Here is an 18,625-nt window from a genome sequence, read left to right on the forward strand (position 1 = left end):
GCCTTTATTATGGAGCGATGGAAGTATTTTAAACTTTGAACTAAAATCCACCTCTAAACTTCACCTCTTATTGTAATTTTTTCTAGACCCTCTGGCCTACATATCAGCAAATACTTGTGCAAACTCCGACGCCGATGAGTTAACAATTACTCTTAATTATGTTATTGCTTTGCTTCTCATCACTGATTGTGTTCTTGAACCCAGAACCAATTTCTTGTTAATATTCAGTTTTTCCAGTGGAGGCGCCAGCAGTGAAACATTGTTCCAGTTTTGCAGGACCTGCTTGAACCCAAACATAAGGATTTGATATACCGACACCCCAGAACCTCTGGGAGACCTGCAGGGAGGGTGATTTAGATACAAAGGGGGTCATTCCGACCCTGGCGGTCCGAGGAAGCACCGCCAACAGGCTGGCGGTGCTTCAGGGGCAATTCTGACCGCGGCGGTAAAGCCGCGGTCAGAAAAGGGGAACCGGCGGTTTCCCGCCGGTTTTCCCCTGCCCCAGAGAATCCTCCACGGCGGCGCTGCAAGCAGCGCCGCCATGGGTATTCCGACCCCCTTCCCGCCATCCTGGTCCTGGCGGGAATGGGTGTCGTGGGGCCCCTGCACTGCCCATGCCACAGGCATGGGCAGTGCAGGGGCCCCCTAACAGGGCCCCATAATGATTTTCAGTGTCTGCCTAGCAGACACTGAAAATCGCGACGGGTGCCACTGCACCCGTCGCACACCAGCAACTCCGCCGGCTCCATTCGGAGCCGGCTTCATCGTTGCTGGGGCTTTCCCGCTGGGCGGGCGGGCGGCCTTTTGGCGGTCGCCCGCCCGCCCAGCGGGAAAGTCAGAATGACCGCCGCGGTCATTTGACCGCGGTGCGGTCTTCCGGCGGTCTCCGCCCGCCGGGCGCCGCCCGCCGGGGTCGGAATGACCCCCAAAGTTTTGTAGGGCTGCTAATACCCAGTCGGTGCGGGGGAATCCCAGTCATGCTTGTCTTCCCTAAACTCATCTTACTGGCAACACTCCTCACAGGGTCATCTCCACCAATTCAAGCCTGGACCTCCAGGCGCTAAGCCACATGACGCGGTGGAGCATGTGACTGAACTAGTTCTAGGAAATAAACAATACGGCACAAGGTAAGCCCTGAGCACGCTAGATAGCTCAGTAAAAGTGTGAATAAAGCTCTGGAGAACACAATCACACCAGGTAACATTTTGCTTCCCCTGTCCATTCTCCTGTTGTTCATACCCATTCCCATGAATCCCAGTATTCGGCCTCAGGCTAACAATGGGCATTATGAGATTCCACTTGGAGTGGCTCACAGGTTATACCAGAAATCCATGCCAGACACTGAAATGTTAAAGACTGTGGTGCATTACCTAGCTCATGGATAAACACACAGAAACAAAGCTAATGGTGAAGCATATCATGAAAGTTGAAAGATGATGTATTAACGAAGTGCACTAATGGATGTAACACCAAAACCTGTGGGTTTTTTTTTAAAAAGGGAGCACTCTGGGGATATGAGATATTTAGATAATTTTATTTACACTGTTTGTCATGTCAGGAAATATACAAATGTAACTCTAAAGAGCATTCCCACACATTGGGTATGCGTCTGTGAACGTGCAAGCATGTGTCTGCACACACCAGTTGCATTCCAAGTTTATCAGCCCATCTCCAGTTTCTGGGCAGGCTTGTCCTAACTTCCCTTCTATGTTTTATGAGTGATTTTGCCATACATTAGGTCCTTCTCGGAAGGCGCTATGCAGAGATAATTTGTGGATTCCTGTGGTTAGAAGCCCATCCTCCTTCAAGGAGGCTGTTCCTGGAACGCCGTATCAAAGTCCATACTCAGGAACCCAGAGTTCACTCTTACAACCTGTACCTCAGGGGGCAGTCACATGTCCCCCTTCAAGGGTCAATACGGAAGGCCAACAGTTTCTCAGAGTGCTGGTTGTTGAGGGTACGCAGGTCAGGAAGCCGAAGTAAGAGTTTTGGGAAGAGTGTGGAATCATTGGGATGTTTCTTGTTCACTAGCATTCTCAAGGCCCTTATGAGGGTCTCTTGTAGAGTCTCCACTGCATCCACATCCGAGATCCCTGAGCGATCTGCAAAGAAAGAAAAAGAGAGAGAACATATGTTCAAATCCAAGCTCATTACAACCTAATCAAACCCCAGCAAAGAGCTGGAGAAGACAGAGTGAGCATCGTTCACTGGTTTGGAACCCAATAACGGTGCACAACAGTGCCTCGCTACCCTAAAGATGATGTTAAGCTAGATTTAAATGAAGAGAGCAAGACTTTAAATGCAATTTGAGCAGGCAGGTTTAACTCTCAACACACTGCGCCATCCATCACTCACACTGGACATCAGTACTCTCAAAGGACAACTCCCTGGGTTTGAAAATGCATCAAATATATTTACGATGAAAGAGGTGGAACGAGTCCACTAACAGGCACAAACCTTGCTCTGTACCCACCTGCGGACACGAGGACCACAGCCATAAAGAGTGCCATCTCTTGGGCATCCAAACCCAGAGAACTCATCTTTTCACTGAACTCAGACATGGAATCAAGTAGCGAGCCCATCCCAACAGAGCGCAAGCTGCCCACTGCGTATGACTGCCCACTCATAAAGGTAACCGCCTTGTCCTTGAAAAGCGTAGAGAAGCGGACCATCAGCACCTGCAAGAGGAAAGTGTGCACAACTCATTAGTTGTCAGCTGTCCCACCCACAGAACTTGAATACTGCCAATGCTGCAGGCATGATGCACAAAGACTGTTTTTACACTCTATAAATAGCCAAGTTTGTCCATATTTTATTTCCTGTGGTTAGCATCTACACTTCTGAATTTTAACTTTAAGCCATTGTTTTCTCCTGTGCTTATATGTGGGATAACCTCTTACAGAGACAGCTATGGGAGCAAGAAAAACCTTGACAGACAGAACACAAAAAGCAGGATAACTTGTCAAGCCCACTCCCCTCACACAACAAGACCCTCTCCAAGCATAAGAGAAAATGAATGTGTTCACTTATACAGCCCTTTTAAACCTATCTCAAACCACTCCATCGATATATTAACACAAGACACGAAGAGACAGGAAAGTTCTGAAAAGACAAACATAAAAAAAATGGCACAAACAGCACCAAGGACAGACTCCCGGTCAACCAGAGAGATACACGACTACCAGGGAGACAGAACCTGGTAGATATAGAGAACAAACCTACCAACGTACAGCACACAGTCACAGAAAAATAAAAATGGAACTGTGAAAAAGATAGAAAATAATCATCAGAAGTTAAGAGGCAAAAAGAGAAAAGGAGAATTCGAAAAAGCACAGGGTACCAGTGACTGAAAAGGGGTGGGGAGAAAGCCATAAAGAACTGATAGAGGATGAAGGAGGAAAGTATGAAAAGGTATGAGAGTTGAGAAGGAATAGAGAACGATGCAGAAAGGTGCGCGGTAGGCAGTTTTTGAAGAAAAACGCCTGCAAGATACACAAATAAACAAAAATAGTGACTTAAAGAGACAATAATATATCGTGTCTGAGAGTGCAGTAACAGACATACACGCTAGGGCAGCATTGAGAAAAAGAGGCTGGCAGACACACAGAAACCAAGACTTACATAGATGTCAGCAATAAAGGTCAGTCTGCGAAATATACACATGGCACAGAGAGAAACACTAACAAACAAAATACCAAAAAAGAGGCAGAGTGAACTAAGCAAGGAAATGAAGCAAGTGGTACATTAAGAAAAACATTTGCATGGGGGGGATCAATTATGTGGATCAATTATGTTCTAACTGGAAAAAATACTTCACTCCAATTTAATAGAAAAATAATGCCAACCATTAAATTCTATCAAGATTACGGATTTCACCCATGAAGGGGAAGAAAACGCAGCATGATGGAATCACACAAGTAAGTGGCAAGGGATGGGCTCCTTCCTTCCTGCATTTTCTGCAGAATCCTTGACTAAGGATAGGGGTCAGTAATGAGCATCACAGCAAGCCCCACCTTAAGCTCTCAAAGTTTCCAGCTCCATTTGATGAGTGTTAGGCCTGGCATCTCTTGGTGTGTTTTCCCTGTCGTTTTGCCTTCTGACCTCCTGTTTTGATGGTATGCTGGACTTTGTTTTTGCTGATTTACTGTCTCTGCGCAATTTACCACTGCAGATAAGTGCTAAAGTGCAATTGTTGCCTTTGTAAATTGTATTGGTGATTGGTTTATCTCTGACGGGCATATTTCATTTACTAACAAGTCACTAGTAAAGTGCTATATGTGTACCCAGGGCCTTTAAATCAATTGCCACTAGTGGGCCTGCAGCATTGATTGTGCACCCACATGAGTTGTTGTGTAAACATGCCTCAGACCTGCCACTCCACTGTCTGTGTGTGCAGTCTTGCACTGCCAATTCCACCTGGCAAGTGTATTCATTTGCCCGGCCTTTTACCACACTTAAGGTACCTCTAAGGTAGGCCCTAGGTAGCCCCATGGGCAGGGTGCAGTGTATTTAAAAGGTAGGACATGTACTGGTGTGTTTTACATGTCCTAATAGTGAAATACTGCCAAATTCGGCTTTCTCTATTGTAAGGTCTATCTCTCCCATAGGCTAACATGGGGACTGTCTTTAAATGTTTTTTAGATTGTCTGTTTGAAAATGACACTTTTAGAAAGAGGGCATTTTATTGCTTAACCATTCTGTGCCTCTGCCTGCCTGGGGAATCCACGTCTGGGTCAGACCAACAGCTGGGCTGTTTGTAAATTCCCTCTAGACAGTGGCCCAAACCTGGGGTTTAGCCTGGTTATCCTAATGTGTCCCCAGGGCTAGAGTGGAGAGGGAGGAGTTGACACCTGCACCTCAAAGGGCTGTGCCTGTCCTCACACAATGCATTCTCCGGACCCCTGAAGTGTGTCTGGGCCCAGGACTGGGCGAGGCAGGATCTTGTGAACAACAGAGGCCTTCCTCTGAAGTTTGCATACTTCAAAGGCTGGAACTGGTATACGTAGTGGACCCAAAACCCCAGAATTTTAGAACACTTCTGGATCAAGAGGAACCTCTGCAAAGGAGAAGAGCTGAGGAGATGGAGGAGGAGTACTTCCTGCAGCTGGCCTGAACTGCTGGATTCGTTCTTCATGACGCCATGATAGCTCCACTGGTGTGGTGTCCTTCTGTAGTGTTTTTACTGTATTACTGTGTGTTACGTGCAAGTGCTTTAAACATTCCTTCTGAGATAAGCCTGACTACTCGTGCCAATCTACCAAAGGGGTGAGCAGGGGTTATCTGAGCTGGGTATCTCCCTCATCCTGACTAGAGTGAGGGTCCCTACTTGGACAGGATGCAAACCAACTGCCAACTAGAAACCTATTTCTAAAACTAGTTGTCAGCTGTGAGGTTAGGACTTGGATTTGCATTTGACCTACAGTGACTGGTGTACACTGCTACCATACCACAGACCAGTATGTACCACATATAGGTTTCGGTTTTGGATTTTTCCTTTGATCTATTTTTGGTCTTGAGTTCGAGTTGAACTTCCTACTACATCATGTCTCAGTCAAAAGCATCATCAGTTACATCCCTGTATTTGTTTTTTGAGGAGGATAGGTTGGAAACCTACACCGTGAATGAACTGAAGTCAGTTTGCAAAAGCCTCAAAGTCTAAGTCAGAGGCCTCACCAGGAAAGAGGAGCTACAAGAGGCTATGAGGGTCTGGGTAGCAGCCAGGAATGCCAGTGAGCATTCTGAGGATACAACTGGTAGACTAAGAAGCCAAATCCAAGGGAAGATGTGCTGGGGGTGTAGGAGCTGCTAGGGGTTGAAGGTACCCTCCGGGCCAGGCAGCAGTGGTGGTTCAAAGGGCCTGACTCCAGAGGACCTGGAAGACAGGAGAGAAACCAAAAGATATCAGTTAGATTTGGAGAGGCTAAAAATGGAGAAGAAGAGGATGCTCTTAGATCATGATCTCAGAGTAAAGGAGCTGGACCACAGGATTAGATTCAGCTGCGATGGTGGCAGCAATACCTCAGTGCACTCAGATAGGATAGTTCACATTCCCAAGAATGTAGGAAGGGTGTACAAGAAGGGGGATGAAATCCAGAGGTTGTTTCAGGGATATGAGGCATCTATCTCCATGAATGGGGTCCCTGAGAAGAACTGGGAGCAGGATTGTGGATTCACTTCACAGAGGATGTAAGGAACACTTTGTTAGCTTTGGGTAAAGAGTATAACCTTACCTATTATGACATGAAGGAGGCCCTTCTCACCAGGTATGGTCTCACTCACTAACAAGCACAGGGATCAGTTTAGAGGGAGTGAAAAAAACATGATTCACAAACCTAAATATAGAATGTGTGGCTTCTTTTTGCAAGGCACTGGATGGTTGGGTGAAGGGCAGTAATGTCACAGATTTTCATGGGCTGTACAACTTAATTGCATGGAAGCACTTGTCTAGTCTGTGTTTTGAAGAGCTGTGCCAGCACTTGACTGATAGTAAGCTGACTTACCCAAGGAAGCTTGCTATGGAGGCGGACTTCTGAGTAAGTACCAGGGCCCACATGAAGGTGTATGGGGGAGACTCCACCAAAGGTGGGGAGGGTGCCCAGCAACAGAGTGGGGGGGACAAGGGTAAACAAAAGGTGTTCTCCAATGCACCCAAAGTTAGTGCTTTTCTTGTGACCAGGTGGGTCACATGAAGGGGAATCCCAAATGTCCCAAGTGGACACACCCACTGGTGGGCAGACTAAGGGGTTGGCTAGTGTAGCAATTGGGGAGGAGCAGGTCCCAGGTGGTTGTGGGGAGCCAACTGAGATGACCTTTGCCTCAATAGGGGAAAGTGAGATGGTCCAGAGAAACTTAATGCCTGATAACACTAAAAAACACAGGGAGTGAGTGACCATCAATGGGCGGAGAGTAGAGGTTCTTAGAGATATTGGTGCCAGTGTGATCACGATCCGGCGTCACCTGGTGTCTGGAGAGCAGATAGTCCTGGTGTATTCCACCAAGTAATTTCAGTCGACAACTCAGAGCGCCAGGGTAAGGTGGTGCAGGTTCCCTTTGAGTGGGAGCGGTCTCAGGTTCCTTGAGGGTAGCTTTGAGTCTCACCATGCCTGTTGACTGTGCTGAGCAACGACCTGGAGACTTCCGCTTGGAAGGAGGTGGTGCTCTGTTGGGGTTGCCAGAGTGGGTATGTGTGACGACTCAGTCAATGGCAACCAGTCAGGGTGACCAGAAGGATCTGGAGCCTGAAACAATGGCCCAGGTGCCTGCCAAAAGAAAGGGAAAGGGGCACGGGAAACCTGCCCCTGAAGTTCCAACAGTGCGGGAGAAGGCTGACGTCAAGGGGGACACCTCTGCACCTACAGGGGAACAAGTGGACGAACTGAGAGACCTACCTGAGCTGACCCATTGGCAGCAACAAGGGGGTCCTACCAGGGAGGAGTTCTGTGCACAATAGAAGGTGTGCTCTACTCTCGTGGGTCTTAGGCAGCAGGCCGAGGATTGGGCTGCTGGCACTGAGCCAAAGAATTACCTGATCTATTGGGAGAATGGTCTCCTGTATAGCGAGCCTAAGCTGCTGAGCCTGGAGCAGCCCATGCGCTGGTAGTACCCCAACGCTTCAGAGCCTTCCTACTGGGTTTGGCTCACAATGTGCCTATGGCAGGGCATTTGGGGCAGGGCAAGACCTTTGACAGGATTATCTCCCACTTTTACTGGCCCCAAATGAGAAGAATACAGATGCTTTCTGTAGGACCTGCCAGACTTGCCAAGCGAGTGTCAAAAGTGGAAGAAAATGTAAAGCTTCCCTCCAACCCTTTCCTGTCGTGAGCAACTCTTTCAAGCGGGTGGGCTCTGACATAGTAGGGCCACTGGACCACAAGACAGCCCTGGGCAACAGGTTCATCCCCGTCTTGGTGGACTATGTCACTCTGTACCCTGAACCTATCTCTCCGAGGACAGTGCTGGCGCTCGTTGTGGCCCAGACACAGATGTCGATCTTTACCCGTGTTGGTATACCTAAAGAGGTGGTATCTGTCCTGGGTACCAAGTTTATGTCCATGTACACAAATGCCATGTGAAAGGAATGTGGAGTCAACTACAAGTTCACCATTCCTCACCACCCACAAAGTAACGGGTTGGTTGAGAGATTTAACCCAACCCTGAAAGGCATGATTGGGGGTCTGTCAGACTCCATGAGATGTAAGTGGGACGCCCTCTTGCCATGCCTTCTCTTTGTCTATCGGGAAGTACCTTCTGTGGCCTTAGCCCCTTTGAGCTGTTGTATGGGCATCTGGTCAGAAGACCTTTAAGTCTGGTGAAAGAAGGCTGGGAGCAAGCTCCTAGGAAGTTACTCCAGAATGTAGTAAGGTACATGCTGACCTCCAGAAACCAAACTGGCTGCTTCAGAAAGCACGCTCAAGAGAACCTAGAGGCAAGCCAGGAGGACGTGAAACGCTGGTACGACCAGAATACCATTCTGGTTGAGTTTCAGCCTGGTCAGAAAGTGTGGGATATGGCCTCAGTGGAGCCTTGTGCTCTAATGGACAATTGGACAGGGCAATTTGAGGTAAAGGAGCACAAGAGTGATGTCACCTACTGGGTGGACTTGAGGACTCCAAGGAACCCCTTGAAGGTCCTCCAAGTGAACCGCCTCAAACCCCACTTTGAGAGGTCTGAGTTAACCATGTTCCTGGCTAAAGATGATGGCGTGGAGGAGGAGAGTGAACCTCTCCCTGACCATCTGTCTGCCGGGGAGCAGCATGGGTCAGTAGGAGGTGTGGTCCTCTCCCCTTCACTGACTCTAGAGCAGCAGACTGACTGTCGCCAGGTACTGGGACAATTTTCAACTCTGTTCTCACTCGCTCCAGGTGTCACCCATTTATGCACGCATAATGTGGACACTGGGAACAGCCTGCCTGTGAAACACAAAGTTTACAGGTTGGCTGGCAGAGTGAAGGCCAGCATCAAGGATCAGGTATCCAAGATGTTGGCTTAGGGGTGATTGAGCACTCCAGCAGCCCTTGGTCCAGCTCAGTGGTTTTGGTACCTAAGGCTGCTGCACCTGGTGCCACACCAGAACTTCAAATCTGTGAAGACTACTGTGGACTCAATGTTGTCACCAAGACTGACGCCCACTCCATCCCCAGAGCTGATGAGCTTATTGATCGGATGGGGGCTGCCAAGTTCCTTAGCTTGTTTGAATTAACATCTTGGTACTGGCAGATTGCCTTAACCGATGGGGCCAAGGAGAGGTCAGCGTTCTCCACCCCAGAGGGGCACTTCCAGTTCTGAATCATGCCCATTGGGTTGAAGAACGGCCCAGCCACCTTCCAGAGGCTGGTCAATCAGGTCATGGCTGGGCTTGAAAACTTCAGTGCCGCCTACTTTGACGACATTGCTGTTTACAGCTCCAGTTGGAAGGACCACTTGCAACACCTCTGGGAAGTGTTGAAGGCGCTGCAAGCCGCAGGCCTCACTATCAAGACCAGTAAGTGCCACATACGGTAGGGGTCAGTGGTGTACTTGGGACACCAGGTAGGAAGAGGCCGGGTGGCGCCCCTACAACCCAAGATTAATGCCATTCGGGCTTCGGCGCCCGCTAGGACCCAGACAGAGGTGAGAGCCTTCTTAGGCCTCACAGGATACTACAGGAGATTTGTCAAGGGGTGTGGCACCATTGTTCCCCCTTGACAGAGCTGACTTCCAAGAAGCAGCCTAGACAGGAGATCTGGACTGAGGCACGCCAAACTGCGTTTGACACCCTGAGGGAGACCATGTGCACAGCGCCCGTGCTGCTGGCCCCTGACTTCTCCAAGGAGTTTGTGGTACAGACAGATGCTTCATAGCATGGTTTGGGAGCGAGCTGTAGTTTCACAGCTGAAAGAAGAGGGTCTAGGCCAGCCAGTGGCCTTCCTTAGCAGTACGCTACTCCCCCGGGAACAGAAGTTGAGTGCAACTGAAAGGGAAGCTTTTGCTGTGGTCTGGGCACTGAAGAAGCTAAGACCACACTTGTTTGGGTCTCACTTCCAGATTCAGACTGACCACAGGCCCCTCAGATGGTTAACGCAGATGAGGGGTGAGAACCCAGAACTGTTGAGGTGGTCCATTTCCCTACAGGGGATGAACTTTACGGTGGAACACTGCCTCGGCACAGAGCATGCCAATGCTGATGGGTCTGTCCAGGTTTTTCACCTTAGTGAGGAAAACTCTCAAGGGGTTGGATAGTCCCCCCCTACACTCAGCTGAAGGGGAAACATGTTAGACCGGGCATGTTTTGGCGTGTTTCCCTGGTTTTTATGTCTTCTGACCTCCTGTTTTGATGGTATGCTGGACTTTATTTTTGCTCATTTATTGTCTCTGCTCACTTTACCACTGTGGATCAGTGCTAAAGGGCAAGTGCTGCCTGTGTAAATTGTATTTGTGATTGGTTTATCCCTGATTGGCATATCTGATTTACTAATAAGTCCCTAGTAAAGTGCACTATGTGTGCCCAGGGCCTGTAAATCAAATGATACTAGTGGCCTGCATCATTGATTGTGCCACCCACATGAGTAGCCCTGTAAACATGCCTCGGACCTCCCACTGGAGTGTCTGTGTGCACACTCTTGCACTGCCAATTCGACCTGGCAAGTGTACCCACTTGCCATGCCCAAACCTTCCCTTTTACTACATGTAAGGCACCACTAAGGTAGGCCCTAGGTAGCCTATGGGCAGAGTGCAGTGTATTTTGCAGGTGTACTGGTGTGTTTTACATATCCTGATAGTGAAATACTGCCAAATTTGGTTTTCACTATTGTAAGGCCTATCTCTCCTATAGGTTAACATGGGGACTGCCTTTAAATGCATTTAAGTGCAGTTTCTCATTCATTCTTGCTTAATTATTCTGTGCCTCTGCCTACATGTGGAATCCACGTCTGGGTCAGACTGACAGTTGGGCTGTTTGTGAATTCCCCTTTAGACAGTAACACAAAGGTAGCTGGGGTGTAGGCTGCATATCCTGATTAGTCTCCTGGGCTAGAGTGGGGAGGAGGGAGTTGACTCCTGCATCTGAAAGGGCTGTTCCTGTCTTCACACAATGCAGTTTCCGGGCCCCTGGAGTGTGTCCGAGACCAGGCCTAGGGCAAGGCAGGATCTTGTGAATAACAGAGATCTTCCTTTGAAGTTTGCCTACTTCAAAGGCCAGAACTGGTATAAGTAGTGGACCCAAAACAGCAGACATTTAGAACACTTTTGGATCTAGAGGAACCCCTGTCAAGGAGAAGAGCTGAGGGAGGAGTAGTCGCCCTTTGTTGTGAGTGCTTTGTTGGGTTGGCCTGCAGTCTCTTCAGCCTTAAAGAGGGCAAAGACTTGAATTTGCTGTGTATCCTGCTTGTGAAGTTTCTCCAAGGGATTGGAGTAGAGCTCGTCTCCTGTTGGAAGTCTGAGGTAAATCAAAGACTTTAGCTTCATCTGCCTACAGCACTGGGAACTGTGTATTTTGTTTTGCAACAGAACAACTGTGATACTGTCAACGATGCCACTGTCTGCCCCGTGACCTGACGACGTCACAAGGAGCCATGCCCCACGTCGCACCACCTTCCTGGTTTCACCGCCACCTGACGCCATCACCAAGCCACTACTTGCACCGTGACCTGTAGGCCCTGCACTCCTAATCGCCTTGCTCACACTGCAGCCTTGGCAACCCAGACAATGACACTTCACGATGACACCGACACCACTGCCTACATCGTGGCCTGAGGACACCGCTCAGGAGGTAAACGATGCACCATACCGTCCCACACCGCAGCCCTGGTCCACCCACGCCAGCGACTCCACCGTCATCAACAGATATTGCTGCCTGCACCGTGACCTGGAGACACCGCATGTCGCACTGCCCTGCTTCACACCGCAGCCCAGGTGTCACGGTCGGCTGTCACCGAGCCACTGACTGCACAGTGATCTGTGGGCACCGCATGTTGCATCGTCCTGCTTCGCACCGCAGCCCCGACACCATCAATGCCAGCGCCCCTCACTTTGTCATCAGCCCTGGGTTCGAACTGCAACATGTGTGACTCCAAGGGCCCGACAATCCCCACACTGACCTCTGGAACCGTCACCCGCGACGACGCCCTCTGGACCTCATCGTGAGGATCACAATACCCTTCACTTCCAAGGTATTGTTTGTAGGTCTTACCGAAACCGTAGCTGGCCTGCGGCGCCGCGGCCAGCCTGAACTATTAGCTTTGATGTCACAATGCCATGATAGCCCCAGACAGAGTTCGCGACTTCAATGAACTGTATTTTTAAGTTAATTCTTGCAAAATTCATATCTTTATAATTGTATGCTGGATTTTTTTTGTTTTGGTCTTGTTTTGCAAAGATAAATATTGGCTATTTTTCGAAAACTGGTGTTGTGTCCTTTTGTAGTGTTTTAATTGTATTACTGTGTGTTATGTGCAAATGCTTTGCACATTACTTCTGGGATAAGCCTGACTGCTTGTACCAAGCTACCAAGGGGGTGAGCAGCGGTTATCTGAATTGGGTATCTCCCTTATTTTGACTAGAGTGATGGTCCCTACTTGGACAGGGTGCAAACTGACTGCTAACTAGAGACTCCATTTCTAACAATGAGCCAGGAAAAAGATCTAAGGAGTGAGGGAGAGGTGACCAAAAAGATATCCTTGTCTTCTCCTACATACAGTATCAAATGGCCCCAGATTCAGGCACTTAGTAATGCAGATCACTGGTCCCCCCTCTCAAGCGCACAAAGGAAGATAATGCACACCTGCAACGCACATAATTCCTATGCCTATTGGTTGTTCTCTACCACGCATTGGTGGACTTCTCAGTCACAAGGCGTGGCTGGTACACCAACATCTTATGCTTGCGCGTCATATCTCTCACACTGTGACCCCACCAAATCGCTCTTAGGCACAGCAGCAAAAAATGTTAAGAGAAGAACCGTAGTCCTTATGCATTAAAGCAAAACACTAACTATACAGGTCCGAGGACAAGCTCTTCAGTTCATAGTACTCCTAGAGGTAGCATGTTCCCCATCCACAAATGAGCTTGGCCACATATAAGTAAAGCTAGAACCCGGTGCAATACACAGGCACGGAGAGAGGTAGGTATGTGTAGCTAAGAAAGGTCATGCAGAGAGACAATAAAATTCAGTGCGCTAATGGCATAACTAGATATCTAAATTTTGCAAAAGCTTAGCTGTTTACAAAACGTCTTTGAATGTTTTCGAGACAGAAAGATAAAGGGAAAGAAAAAATGAAGACGCAAAAACGGCACTGGTTCTCTGCTGTATAGAGTCTAAAAGCTCGGTCGGCTTTCTGGTCTGGGCAGTGTCAAGGTTTACTGTATATCTCTTGACAGCCTTCGTTGTCACACTGCTAGACACTTAGCAGCTTTTTCTGCCATCTCAGTAGTCACCTAGCCTGATGCATAGTTTTTGACCATCACTTTTAAAGGTGTGCGTGTTTCATGTCAAAATCTCTGGATCCCTGTCTTCTTGCTGCTGCTTATTCGGCACAGTGGATAAGAAAATTAGTTTGATTCATGCTGCACTGCTTTAGAATCATTCCTCCCCCACAACCAAGAGGTTGCATGCCTGCCCCTTCTTCTACAGTCTGGTAACAGTCGCAGATGACATACTGAAGCACACATATACACAGAGCGACGACACAGGACAGCACTCACAAAGGACAGACACACCAAGACATCAATATGAATATTTATAATGCAGTGCTGACCTGGAAGGTGCCTGCCTTCAGCAGCATGACCTGGTCCTGCTGGCACAGCGCCTGGAAGCCCGGGATACTCTTGGCAAACTCCACCACCTCCTTGACGGCTGGGGTGAAGCACTGTGAAAATTCCTCCCAGATCTCCTGGCTGGTCTTCGAGCTGCTGCAATAGGGACTAGAGTTCAGCGGGCACGCCTAGGACACAAACACAGAGGAGCATTAGGATCCACAGGAACTCCTGCAAGGCTCACCTCTACAATCAGCCAATATCTCTTCTGGACTTAGGAACATGCAGCCCAACCTGAGACCTTCCGTAGCAGAGCAATCATTGTGAGCAGTGCTTCACACCGAGAAGGCAGCTCTCTTGCTGAATCTTCCCCTACAGGGAGTGCAGAATTATTAGGCAAATGAGTATTTTGACCACATCATCCTCTTTATGCATGTTGTCGTACTCCAAGCTGTATAGGCTCGAAAGCCTACTACCAATTAAGCATATTAGGTGAAGTGCATCTCTGTAATGAGAAGGGGTGTGGTCTAATGACATCAACACCCTATATCAGGTGTGCATAATTATTAGGAAACTTCCTTTCCTTTGGCAAAATGGGTCAAAAGAAGGACTTGACAGGCTCAGAAAAGTCAAAAATAGTGAGATATCTTGCAGAGGGATGCAGCACTCTTAAAATTGCAAAGCTTCTGAAGCGTGATCATCGAACAATCAAGCGTTTCATTCAAAATAGTCAACAGGGTCGCAAGAAGCGTGTGGAAAAACCAAGGCGCAAAATAACTGCCCATGAACTGAGAAAAGTCAAGCGTGCAGCTGCCACGATGCCACTTGCCACCAGTTTGGCCATATTTCAGAGCTGCAACATCACTGGAGTGCCCAAAAGCACAAGGTGTGCAATACTCAGAGACATGGCCAAGGTAAGAAAGGCTGAAAGACGACCACCACTGAACAAGACACACAAGCTGAAACGTCAAGACTGGGCCAAGAAATATCTCAAGACTGATTTTTCTAAGGTTTTATGGACTGATGAAATGAGAGTGAGTCTTGATGGGCCAGATGGATGGGCCCGTGGCTGGATTGGTAAAGGGCAGAGAGCTCCAGTCCGACTCAGACGCCAGCAAGGTGGAGGTGGAGTACTGGTTTGGGCTGGTATCATCAAAGATGAGCTTGTGGGGCCTTTTCGGGTTGAGGATGGAGTCATGCTCAACTCCCAGTCCTACTGCCAGTTCCTGGAAGACACCTTCTTCAAGCAGTGGTACAGGAAGAAGTCTGCATCCTTCAAGAAAAACATGGTTTTCATGCAGGACAATGCTCCATCACACGCGTCCAAGTACTCCACAGCGTGGCTGGCAAGAAAGGGTATAAAAGAAGGAAATCTAATGACATGGCCTCCTTGTTCACCTGATCTGAACCCCATTGAGAACCTGTGGTCCATCATCAAATGTGAGATTTACAAGGAGGGAAAACAGTACACCTCTCTGAACAGTGTCTGGGAGGCTGTGGTTGCTGCTGCACGCAATGTTGATGGTGAACAGATCAAAACACTGACAGAATCCATGGATGGCAGGCTTTTGAGTGTCCTTGCAAAGAAAGGTGGCTGTATTGGTCACTGATTTGTTTTTGTTTTTGAATGTCAGAAATGTATATTTGTGAATGTTGAGATGTTATATTGGTTTCACTGGTAATGAAAAATAATTGAAATGGGTATATATTTTTTTTGTTAAGTTGCCTAATAATTATGCACAGTGATAGTCACCTGCACACACAGATATCCCCCTAACATAGCTAAAACTAAAAACAAACTAAAAACTACTTCCAAAAATATTCAGTTTTGATATTAATGAGTTTTTTGGGTTCATTGAGAACATGGTTGTTGTTCAATAATAAAATTAATCCTCAAAAATACAACTTGCCTAATAATTCTGCACTCCCTGTATAGGGATCAGAGGGTGCTGATTCGGGGACTGTGGCCTTGCACCACTAGGGGTTAGGATGTTACATTTCTCGGAGGGAATGCATGCAGGTCACCAACAGTACAATTTGACATCCAGGGCTGTAGTGGGATACATCTGCTGTACGGAGAGGGAAAGTTAGGACCGGCACTGTATGGAGATGGTGGGGCTTTCACAAGAGCATAAGTGGCACTAATAACTAGTGGCAAGGCTGGGCCACAGCCCTCAAAGCGGCGGCTTTCTATGCAGATGTATCCCTGAACACAGCAGAAGGGCAAAAAAAAGAGATATAAGATAATATGCAAATATTTCAGACAAAAGAAGCACATCAAAATCCTGAAATAGTGGCACGGTTCACTCTGAAATTGACTAAGGAACAGGTTTTGAAGGTTTTATTTCTTGAACCGGCCAATTGCATGTGGTCAAAAGGATCTGCTTCCTTCATGAATCTGATTATGGAAGCTTGTTTATACTCGATATAGTTCCATATCCTGATATGGTTTGCTGGCCTTTTTCAAAGATTGAGAACTTCAGAGTCAAAAATATCATAACTTCAAGATTACCACAAGACAGTAAACAAAAAACACGTAATACCTCAAAGCACCAACTAGGGCAGATACAACAGGTATCGTTGCACCTACATTGCACCCAAATATGAACACACATGTCTTTAAGGACTTCTCCTGCACCCACAGATAAACAAAGCCGGTCTAAGGTCACACGCATCTCCAATAGATAAACACAGTAAGTCTCAGAGCACGTCCTCTATTTCATACTTACGATGCCTTTGTTGGTGATGGGTCTCCAGGGACAAGACCTCTGACTTGATGATTCTGCAACACTACTCTTGAATGGTGGATAGCAGCCAGAATTTTGGTGGAAGCCCCCATGGTGTGTTTGGTAGACATCTGTGCCAAAAACCTGTTGGCCATTATTTACAAAACCTGGCGAGTCCTGTGGGCAAACATAGCCAGAGAGACGGAGTGCAGCCTGGTTGTATGTCTCAAAGCCTGGCCAGTTGCTAAGCTGGTGATCCGCAGGCTGTGGTGAGGAGTAGCTGTCAGCCTTGCAGCATTTGGCCATGTGGTCCTGGTTGGTCACAAAGATGTCCCGGTAGGCACGAGAGACCGCCCCAATGGCTTCCTCTGCCTGAGAGTCAGGACTTGGGGGGGTGTCAGGTCCCAGGTCTATGTCGATGGGTGACTCTTTGAGGCTGGTCATGTAGCTTTGCATCTCATCCAGAAGCCTCTGTTTTTCACGCTTGGGTATGCGCCCAAATCGCACAGCTGCAGAGAGCAGAGAAAGAATGAGTTAAAAGGTACTGCATGGAGAAAAACTGTGCTAAGACCACAGCAATGCACAACATATCCCTGTAGCCCACTGCTGAGTACAATACCAGTTGTTGAAGGCCCTGCACCCATGTTAACAGCCCGAGCCCAAGCTGCAGGTGAAGGCCTATAACAAGGAAGAGCCTGAGGCAGAAGGGCTGTAAGTCTATTAGAATATTTCACCTACTGGGGGAAAAATGTTCTAAATTAAAAAGGGACAAACATTGGAATGCTGGACCAGAAGGCTTAACCCTGCCATTGCTAGCCCAAGCCACTTCACGGTCTTCAAAGGAGCTCCCAACATTTTAATCTTGACACTGCAGTACCTATTCACCATAAAAAGACAAGTATATTTGTGTGGTTTAATATTTCTACACAAAAGTGTATAAAATGGATTTTAGGACGACATTGCCAGAGTGATGAGTTGTTAACTTCTAGGCATGAATCATTCAATTCCAAGAAAAACTCTAATTTCAGTATTTTCACTTTAATGTGGCTACATTTTCAACATTTCGTGAATATTATTGTAATGTGTGTAACAAATATATAATCTATTTCTATCGACTTCCCGAGATCTATGTTTACAATTTGCACTAAGGAGATAAATAGCCTATTTTAGGGCTTGCTTAAGAATACTGGGGGGCCCACCTTTAAAGTCCAGTTATTAAATGCACAAACTTTTGTGGTACTGAATGTGTGTGACGCGCCACCCAAGACCCAATATTCTCTGGGACAGCACCTTTCACTTTGCTTGATTTCATAAAGATTCATTAATAATGTCATACTGCTTTCGAAGCAATTCACTAGGTGTATTTTGGATGGATTTCCTGGCTATGTTTACTTTTGCACATGGACCCAAATGTGCTTAAGGATACATAGTCTTTCCTTTCCACAAGACTTCTGTTGAGAGTCCACTTCCCCTGCAATACCAGCTGTCTACAACAATACTTTTAGACTAGTGAACTAGGTGAGATGTGCCACTAAACCTCTCTATTTTGTCATAAATACGTTGAGAGATGATATCCTCCAATTCTCCTGCAAGACTGGGTGTCTGAGCTATCAAGCGACCTCATGTCACGTTCTCATGTCACATAGGACACATTCACATGGTTTTGTAGCCAACAGCACTTAGCATTTCAGTGCATTCAGCTTTGCATTTCCCGTTACAGATATGGCCTAAACTTTCCTGCATGAAAAGTGCTGTGGAAACCATCTGAGCTACGGCAATGTCTTGAAAATCAGTCATTTTAGGGCAGGGTACTTTGTAAAATGTGATTTTATAAATCTTGCATTGATTGTTGTTTGCTATAAAATAGATGAGAGGATGGTATTTTTAAGCTTCCAATCACTTTTAGACATTGCTTGAGGTCTTTGCTACCTCGTACGGTGGTACAGGAAACCTGTATAAAATCTTGACCCCACACTGCCTCCTGTTTCTTGTGGAAAGCACTCTACACCCACAATGGGAGCACCAGATGGCCTCAGTATAATATATCTCTATAAACAAGACACACTTCTGCAGTTTGTATTTCATTCACATGACATACCACATTGTTTCCCTCTTTGAAGAGGCTAGTACAAAGATTTAGGCAGACCCAGGAAGGGAAACTGATTCCAAGA

General features: G+C 47.4%; 1 protein-coding gene across 1 annotated transcript in view; it reads right to left on the bottom strand.

The window, feature by feature from the left end:
- Nucleotides 1-1,514: 1,514 nt before the first annotated feature.
- Nucleotides 1,515-18,625, bottom strand: part of LOC138292380 (nuclear receptor subfamily 1 group D member 2-like) — a 71,699-nt gene continuing 54,588 nt past the window's right edge. Inside the window, exons 5-8 of the mRNA XM_069230948.1 lie at nt 16,458-16,963; nt 13,731-13,916; nt 2,474-2,678; nt 1,515-2,102 (exon numbers count right to left, since the gene is read on the bottom strand). Coding sequence (XP_069087049.1) covers nt 1,906-2,102; nt 2,474-2,678; nt 13,731-13,916; nt 16,458-16,963 — 1,094 coding nt within the window. The 3' untranslated portion in view covers nt 1,515-1,905. The remainder of the gene's footprint in view (nt 2,103-2,473; nt 2,679-13,730; nt 13,917-16,457; nt 16,964-18,625) is intronic.

This window comes from Pleurodeles waltl, chromosome 4_2, assembly GCF_031143425.1.
Source record: "Pleurodeles waltl isolate 20211129_DDA chromosome 4_2, aPleWal1.hap1.20221129, whole genome shotgun sequence".
NCBI classification, from domain to species: Eukaryota; Metazoa; Chordata; class Amphibia; order Caudata; family Salamandridae; genus Pleurodeles; species Pleurodeles waltl.